Here is a 9,587-nt window from a genome sequence, read left to right on the forward strand (position 1 = left end):
ACTCCTCTTAAGCCAAAACCTCCTCCTAATCTAACCCTAACTGTAAAACTATTAAATTCTATTCTAACAAAAATCAAATCTTAACCCTGTTGCTCACTATGATCTTAACTTCGCTTTAACCTTAAATCAGGATCTAACCTTAATTAGTAAACAAGCCTTTAATCTAACACAGGGACTTTATAGGTATTTTTAACAAACCTGTTCAAATGCATTATAACACCCACTCTGTAACGGGTATGACTTGATGACAGGTTTGAGGTTGGCATATGTACAAATGCATTTATGTGTTAGCAATCATATCCTTGTCTGTTCTGAGGTCCCTTTGTGTCAATGAGTAGTGCATGATAAACGCTCAGGGACGTGGCTACATGCAGTTTGCTCATGCAAACATTATCTAGTACTGTCTTTTCCGTAAGTTTTAATGATGGCCAGTGTGCTAATGGTGCCTACAAAATAACTGAATACAAGTGGGACCACAAAGTGTAACCTTAGAGATAGAGGAAAAGGTTATAAGGATATAATCATATATTGAATGGGTAAAAAGATGAAACTGTTGCGTGCCAGCAACAGTTAGGTTAGGCAGCCTAAACAATGATTTCTTTACGGTAACAGCGAGTGCAGATACAGTCAGACCCTTGCTCTTTGTGTATTTTCTGTGAAATTTGTCTCACATCCTGTTCTAATTATTCCTTCTCCTGGAGTAGATCACATCTGAAAATTCTGGCACAGATGGAAGAAATAGAAAATAACTTTGACAAAGTTGCCAATTCAGACCCAATTGCTTTGCATATATGTTATTCTGATTTAAACCCCAAGCCTACTTTCAAATCAATAAAATTGTCAATATTTGTCATCTATTTCTATACTAAATATAAAACATACTCAAATATTATGTTTTAAAAGGCAATAGTGTGATGAAGGGTTTTGTGATTATGTGGGTTTTTCGCAGAAAAATTTCCAATAGGGGCTCTCCCGTGACTCAATTAGTTTATCCAGTGAATAGCTAAACTGAAAAACAAAAAAGATCCCACATTTGATTTTTAACCTCTATTGAGTTAGTCTCAGAGGATTGATGTTAAGGGGTACAAAAATGTACTTCAAAACTCCATGATTAAGGAAAAGGTTAAGAGTTCCTATCCATTATCAATTTTCAGGATCTTTCCTCACAGAAGAATGCCACGTAAGGAAGAATCATTTCCCAGTAATACCATGCAGGGGAATAAAGATTCACTGTTAGGTACTCATGTGAGTAGGCAGGGGTGTCAAAAATTAGTTCAGTTAGCTGGTTTGCAATGCAGAATAATGCCAGCAGTCCAAAGATGTGTAGGTTAGGTGGACTGGCCATGATAAATTGCCTGTAGTGTCCAGGAATGTGCAGGTTTAGTGAATTAGTCATGGTAAGTGTGACGCTACTGGAATAGGTCTGCATGGGATGTTCTTCTGAGGGTTAGTGTAGACTTGAAGGGCTGAATTTCCTTTATGTCCACTGTAGGGATGCTATGATTCTATTCCATGCTTCTATGAACAGTGCAGATTCAACTCCCAAACCAGCGAACAAAATCATGAAGGTCACCTCAACTGTATCCCTCACCTGAGGTTTGGAGATTCTCAGGTTGAATTCACTACTAGCAGTCTTTGATAAGATTAGATTAGATTACTTACAGTGTGGAAACAGGCCCTTCGGCCCAACAAGTCCACACCGACCCGCCGAAGCGCAACCCACCCATACCCCTACATTTACCCCTTACCTAACACTATGGGCAATTTAGCATGGCCAATTCACCTGACCTGCACATTTTTGGACTGTGGGAGGAAACCGGAGCACCCGGAGGAAAATGTGCAAACTCCACACAGTCAGTCGCCTGAGGCGGGAATTGAACCCAGGTCTCTGGCGCTGTGAGGCAGCAGTGCTAACCACTGTGCCACCGTGCCGCCCACTTTCACTTTTTACGAAAAGATACCGGCACTTATGCATAGAGACGTCAGGATACAGAGGAGAGGAAAGGAAGTTGGAAGGTTTGCAAACATCATAAAAAGAAATTGGCTGACTCATTTTTGTGTGCAATCCTATATCCATTTTAGAGTTGGGACCCTAATTTACATGGGTAGGGCATGAAATAACTGGCATTCCAGAGTCCAAATGCTTTGTAATCTGAGATATAGAGCACTGCACTTCTGCCATATGCTTTACATATAATTGAAATAAATGCAACAGCTGAGGCTGCTGGTCATTCCATAACATCTTCTATTTTTGCAACAATCAGTAATTGCTCTTCTGCAGATTCTTAAGTTGTACAAATAGCTAATTTCTTTGAAAATACCTCCCTTTAAAGGTCAAGCATATTCAGAAACGAGTAAACCCCAAACTCTGTGTTATTTGAGCAAGTTTCAACTTTCATTTCAGTTATTGCTTTCTGTAGAATTTCTGAAACGCCCACATTTCTCAGATAGCCTTTTTTATATATGACTCATCACATTTTAAAAGATCTCTTTTTAACAATTTTGTGTTGATGGTTATCTTTTACTATTATTATGAGAAACTTGAAGGATTTGTGCTGGTCATGAGGGAATTGTTTAGGTTCTGTTGTAAAGTTTTTCCACACTTTCCTCCTCTCATTTCTGCACATGACAGGGTATAGAGGGATTAATGGCATTATCAACCCCTCCAGTTCCTCGCCCAGTTTAATTCCTCTAAATGTGTGAAATTAGAAAGTGACTTGACAGCCTGTTCAACCAAGAAGAGCATTAATATAAAAGATCCTGTGCGCTATTTTGAAGAAGGGCAGGGGAGTTTATTCTGGCCAATATTTAGCCTTCAACCAGCATCACTAAAACAAAGTTTCTGGTCAAGACCACATTGCTGGGGCCATGTTATGTGTATATTGGCTGCCACATTTTCTACATGATAAAAGCCAGTACACTTAAAAAGTTGATTGTAAAGCACTTTAGAATGTTCTGAGGTCACAAAATATTTTACAATATTCTTGCTCCCAATTTACCTTTCACATAATGTCTAGACATTTAAGTTTCAGCAGGCAATGTTGGACAGCAAACAGGGATGTGCAATTTATTTTTGTTGACGTGTCTAATGAGATATATGTAAGATAACTTATCAGACCAGGATGGACCTTTGAAGTGCAGATATATACACTGGGTAGACTCTGGTAGTTAGTGACTAATGAGGTAGCAAGCGGACCTATTCAGACAAATATCTAACAAACTGTAATCCTGTCAGTTCTCTGAAGAGTTGTGTCTTAGCAACAGACACAGTGATCAGTTTCAATCTAATATCACTGTTAATCACTTCAACAAATTGCAGATTCCCAGTCCAACCACAGAATTCCAATTGGGGAACCATTTCCATTGCATTGCATTCCAGTTTCAAACATTGTGTTTTAGAGCCTTTTATAGTGATTGCTCTCTTAAGTCAGATTTTGTGAACTGTCTGCTTGAATTTTAGATTAGATTAGATCTGTTTTCTCTATCATGGTGGCAAGTATCATTGACCAGGTCTTGAATCAGGAGTGTCCTTGATCCAAATAACTCAGTTACTGCTTCAATGGTTATCCAGTCTCACCAGAGGATTTTGTGGGGGATGGTCAGGTGCAGCACTCCCACCTCTGAGTCTCGTAGTTGTGGACTTATACCCCAATACGATTTAAGCACAAAACCTAAGCGCAGAACCCTGTCCAAGGTATCGTTGTTTATACAAAGACACTAAACCAAGACTTGTTTGCTCTTTCAGGTGCATGACATAGAATCATAGAGATGTACAGCATGGAAACAGACCCTTCAGTCCAACCCATCCATGCCAACCAGATATCCCAACCCAATCTAGTCCCACATGCCAACACCCAGCCCATATCCCTCTAAACCCTTCCTATTCATATACCCATCCTCCAATTTTGGTGTCATCTGAAAACTTACTAACTGTACCGCTTATGCTCGCATCCAAATCATTTATGTAAATTACAAAAAGTAGAGGACCCAGCACCAAGCATGTGAAACTGTGCACAATTTGAAGAGGAGCAGATACAGAATAAGATGATGTTTCCCATCACTGGGGAGCCTAAACCTGACTTTTATAATCTCAGATAAAGGGATCTAATTTAAGATTGACATATTAAGAAGTTTCTTTAGTCAAGAGTTACGGATCTTCATGGTTCTTTGTCTGCGAGGGCTGTAGATGATGAGTTTACAGGAGTGACTATTTCATAAAATAATGAGAGATATGGATAGAGTTAATGGTAGTTGTCTTTTCACTAGGATGAGGGATTTCAAGACTCGGGGGACATTTTTGAGGTGAAAGGAGAGAGATTTAAAGAAGACACAGTGGGCAATTTCTTTACACAGAGGGTGTTTCACATGGGATGAACGTCCTGAAGAAGTGGTGGATATTTGTACAATTACAATATTTAAAAGACATTTGGATAAGTCTATGAATAGGAAAGGTTTGGAGGGTTAGGGGCCAGGAGCAGGCAGTTAGGACTAATTTATTTTGGAATTATGTTCGGTATGGACTAGTTGGACCAAAGATTCTGTTTCTGTGCTGTATGACTCTATTTCCAAGGATTCAAGTGATACAGGAATAGTGCAGTAATGTGGACCTAAGGGATAAGATTGGTCCTTTTGAATGGTTCAGCAGACTCAAAAGGGCCAAATAGCATAATTTTGCTTCTGTTCTTAGATTCTTGCAGACATCATGGCAAGAATTTGCATTTACAATTTTTGGGAAGTTTTCCTGCTTCAAATGGACTTGAAACAGTTTCCAGATCAATGGCCAGTTCAACTATCTGAAGATTTTGCAATTCCAAAGCAATACTTATTAATTTGAAACATAACAGTAGACTATTCAGGCCATTGAGGCTTTATGGCTTTTCCTCTATTTCAATGCAGATAGTGACTATCCTTGGCACTCCTGTAAACTGTCAAGGTACATTGGGTGACATCTGGTTTGGGGATCCTAGCTATCATGAGCCCTAACCACCAACATCACAGGGCTGAAAAATAATATTTTCCACTGATCCCTCCAATTTGGGCGATTAGTTAAAAAGGGGGAAGTTTGAAGCTTGAAAAACTGCCCTCTTACAATATTTTTTCTGACCAAGAAAATTGTCTGCCAAGTTCCACAAAATGTCTTTTGATCACTGCCATTTTAAAAGATTGAATCTGAGTAATTCAACACAATCATCATGCAGAAGTGCACATCTATATCACAGGTACTTAAGTTTGTGACCCAAACCTGCTTAAAACAATACAGTAGCATACAAGAACTCTTGGCACTGCATTCCTCATCAGGAAAACTGCTCACCACCAATTTTACTTTTTGAGCCAAGACAACAAGTGCCAAAGTTATATTTTATGCTTTTCCCACATGTTGCAATTTGAACTTGCTTTGGATCATCATGAATACTTCCTTGAGAAAGCTATCTTATTTGTGAAGAACCCAAACACCATCACTAATGTCACACCCAAATTATAACATTAATAGTTTTAGTTTCCCATTGGGAGATGGTTGAACTCAGGAATTACTGAACTTCAATGCATTAACTTTGTCGTATTAGTATCATGTGATGTCTATTTGAATTAGCTGTACCTGCATCCTTTAAGCTACAGGATTCTCATCCATGTACAGAAATTCCATGTTTCCAGTCAGGAGCGAATTGGGCAAGTTTATAACTGGAATTAAAATGGTCTACAAAATGAATACAGAGCTGATAATGTGTTGCTGGAAAAGCACAGCAGGTCAGGCAGCATCCAAGGAACAGGAGAATCGACGTTTCGGGCATAAGCCCTTCTTCAGGATTCCTGCTTTTCCAGCAACACATTTTCAGCTCTGATCTCCAGTATCTGCAGTCCTCACTTTCTCCTACAAAATGAATACATTTATTCACTTTGCAGGAAGGTTTGATGCTGCAGTTAAATCATTGATTTAAATTGTGTGTTAAACAGAGAGCAGCTTTGAACAAAATCTGACCTCCACGATTAAAAGTACAGGTGTAATTTTCTTGACAAGGTTAACAGTGAAAATCTAAATGAATTTTTTTGCATAACCAGACAAAGGTCAAATGGCAGGGTAAAACAGTAAAGCCAGAAGTGTTTTTTGTTGGTGATCGAATTCTAAATTAGGCAGGCACAACCCTGACCAACTAACTAGGTTTTCAATGTGTTGTTTGCTGTCAACCACGAAGTATAACTCAAGTATTTAAACCCCACTGCTCAAAAGCAGTAGTCGTTAAGATAACAAAAGGGAAAAAAAAGTCAATTATATACTTTTAAAATTAAAATATTTATTGTAAATGTAATTTGTAATAGAAACACGAGTTCATTTTCTTACATATATCAGAAAAGACAAACAAGAAATCACAGCGTTATAAATAAGACGCTGAATTAAAAAATAATACATAACATTTCAGAATAATAGTTTAGAATTAAATTGCACGATGCCCGTTACATAACGTTGAGATTCTATGCAAAAATCCCAGTATTGAAGCTAAATGCAACAGTTCAGTAAACATTTGCTGCAAATCCCCTTCCTGTACAAAAGGAAATAGTAACTTGTGTGGGGGACGAGCTCGATTTAAAAATGCAAAACAGCTCCAAAACGCAGTTCCAGTGCAGGCTCGCACGTTGTTCCGCCTCCAGCAAGAGGTGGAAAAAAAGCCTCCATCAGTCACCGAGAGGAGGAGGGGGTAGCCGACCATCCACTGTTTAAACAAAACGCCCTTCCATCCTCCACACCAGGATTACAGTCCTCTAGTATTCGAGTCTTCACAAATCCTTTCTCCCACTTTCTGCATCTCAGTCCAGTCTATTATCAAATAAATCTAGATACAAAAGAGCCCTGCTTCGAAATCTCTCCTTCATTTCGTTTCCAAATCGGGTTTCCACATCTCCAGTCCAGCTCCTCCACTGCAGCTGTCTTCTCGGTTCCGGGAGCGGATGCCAATCCACTCGCCGTTGTAAAAAACAGCCAAGTTTCCGCCGGGTATGCCGTCTTCTTTACCTCTTAAAAAAAAACAAAAATGCCTTTGCAAACATGATTTTTCCTCTCATCAGTCCGCATCTTTTTGTAAAAGAAAACGGCATACATTTCTCATTTAATTAAAGACGCTTTCTTCTTAGCTTCCTTTTCTTCTGCTGGTTTGAACCTTCAGCGTTCTTGCAGGGACACGGTAGGAACCCACTGGTTCTTGTTTCTACTTTCCTCGCAATAGCTTCCGACTTCCTCCAACGCCTCACATTTCCAAACATCGGTATGAGAGTTCTGGAAATAGAATGGTAAAAAAAAATCCCGATTTAGCATCGCCTCAACGTCAACAGCACGTCAATTCCAGTCAGTCACTTATACCCTCCCAAGTGCCGTTGTTTCGTTTTACGATAATTGCAAGATTAACCCCTGAAATGCCAGAATCGACTAAATACTATTGTAACAATTTTAAGAAAAATTAGCTATCTCATGCGGATTGACGCATAATTACAGATTTCACATGCACAAGCATTTACTATAACAATCTTTACCTCGGTAAGATATTACTAGTATCTACACAAGATTTTTGCAGAAATCAGTAGATTGAGGGAGGTGGTGGAAAGAGAAGAAAGACGGTTCTTACCGTGACTAGCATGCAGTGTATGTCCCGGGGTTCAGCAGTCTCGTCCCCGGTCTCCAGAAGTTCTTCCAAGCGCTTGACTCCCCGGAGCCGCACAATGTTAATGTCGTTCTCGCAGCAGAAAGCCTGGATCAGGGTGAAATGTATCTGCAAGGCGATGTCGCCTTCATCTTCTTCATCGGCCGCCAGTAGACACAGGACTACACTGTCTGGGTCACTACTCGGGACAAGAATGGAAGAGACGATTAGAATCACTATGCAAAAAAAAACCCTGAAAGTCAACTGAAATTAAATGTTAAATTTTAAAAGTGGTGTCCGGAACTGGTTGCAGTTGAGAACCTTTTTAAAAAGTATTCAATACTTACACATTCATTAACTTTGCCGACTCGTAGACCCCAACCGTCAAGAAACCCTGAAGTTGCGCCGTCACCAACAATTTTTCTAAAGCTTGATCAATTGGCTGCATCCTGGATAAAAATGAAAATACATATATACTTAAAAACGATTCATCTTCAAAAAAAATCTAGTCTACAAACCGAATAACCAACGGATAAGTAATCTACACGCGATCCTTTCCACTGGATCTCATTAAAACCAACTACAAATGGTCGATTTTCTGGTAACTTACTTTTTGCTGGTATTGTCAGTTCCAGTGATATCTTCCAGAGTCATGTTGTTCTAATTAAATCCAAGGTAAAAAGAGCCCGCGGGTTCAACACTACAATGATAACTCTTCTTCTCTGTAGCTTTCTGCCACTGGTAATCCTTCAAATCTGGCGATCCACATCCAAACATCAACACGTTCTGTTCACCGTTTCTTTCTGCAGTTCCTAAGCAGCGCTCACTGCTTTTTAAAGGTTACATGCCACCCACCGGCTCATTTGCATACGGCTCTCGCGATTGGCTCATCCGACCAGTAATTAATATTAAACGTCTTCCACATGGGAGCCCAGATGGCGTATTTTCTGGGAATTTTCTTGTTTCTCTCCCTTCGTATTTTTTTCTTTCTCTCTCGATGACTCAGTTTCGCGTGCTAGAAGGCATTATGAAGCTGACAGTCGTGTCCATATTGGAATGAATCTTCTAGAATAAAACCGCATAGTTGCAATGTAAAATTAGATAATGATGCTGAGCTGTCTGGTAGTTCCCCCATTATAAGAGCCCTGATGCTATTTATTATCTACAGAGCCACATTTATTTCTAACTTAATGCAACTCGAAAAAGTTTTTTCCATTTCAACTTTGAGCTAGAACATGTCTAGAAATTATTTGCCTCAAATTGTTGAAAATTGCAAGCTCTTGGAGAAAATAATAAGCTACATGAGTTTGCAACAATTTGCGTTTTAAAAAAATGTAATTTTAACTAGCGACACCAAAATCTGAGGTCTTGTTTTGTGCAGCACACTGTTGCAGGTTTCGAGCGTGGATTGCAGGTGACACTAAATATTAAATCTTGCGTAACGGCTGTTATAAACTGGCTTGGTTGGTGGACAAGGAAATGCAATATGCTTCGCTGTTCTGCATTTCAAAACATAACTAAATGTACTTTAATTCTTAATAGTACACTTAGTTCGAGATTAAAAGCAAATAGAACCAGTTGGAAATAGAATCTGTTTCTCTTCTCTCTGGTTTCCGACGGGGAATATTTCGCGTACGTAACAAGTTTTCCAATTGAGTGGAAACTCCGCCTGCCAACCGCCTAGCGCATAAACAAGTCATATACTGTGCAAGCAATAATTGAACGGCAACAGCTAAATGCACCTTCCAAACGTGAACAGATATAAAATAATTGGGACAATTAGGAAATACTTTTGCAATAAAAAAATCGCTGACAATTTTTGCAAAGTCACTGTTTACAACCGTAGCCTTCATTTCTGGGATGTTTTGCAATAAGCCTGATTGTTTACGTGTATCCTTTGGCACCTATGGCAGTCTGTAATTAAGGAAAAATCTATCTGCCACCAAGTATGTAGGAAAA

At 39.3% G+C, this 9,587-nt stretch overlaps 1 protein-coding gene across 1 annotated transcript; it reads right to left on the minus strand.

Moving 5' to 3' along the window:
- Positions 1 to 6,316: 6,316 nt before the first annotated feature.
- Positions 6,317 to 8,427, minus strand: LOC140494747 (growth arrest and DNA damage-inducible protein GADD45 beta-like). Its single transcript, XM_072594305.1, has 4 exons — positions 8,239 to 8,427; positions 7,976 to 8,077; positions 7,614 to 7,827; positions 6,317 to 7,267 (listed from the first exon to the last, which is right to left on the minus strand). Exons 1-4 carry the CDS (start codon positions 8,280 to 8,282, stop codon positions 7,154 to 7,156), a joined length of 474 nt encoding a protein of 157 aa, XP_072450406.1. The 5' UTR covers positions 8,283 to 8,427; the 3' UTR covers positions 6,317 to 7,153.
- Between the last annotated feature and the right edge of the window lie 1,160 nt (positions 8,428 to 9,587).

This window comes from Chiloscyllium punctatum, chromosome 24 (assembly GCF_047496795.1).
Source record: "Chiloscyllium punctatum isolate Juve2018m chromosome 24, sChiPun1.3, whole genome shotgun sequence".
Taxonomy (NCBI): Eukaryota; Metazoa; Chordata; class Chondrichthyes; order Orectolobiformes; family Hemiscylliidae; genus Chiloscyllium; species Chiloscyllium punctatum.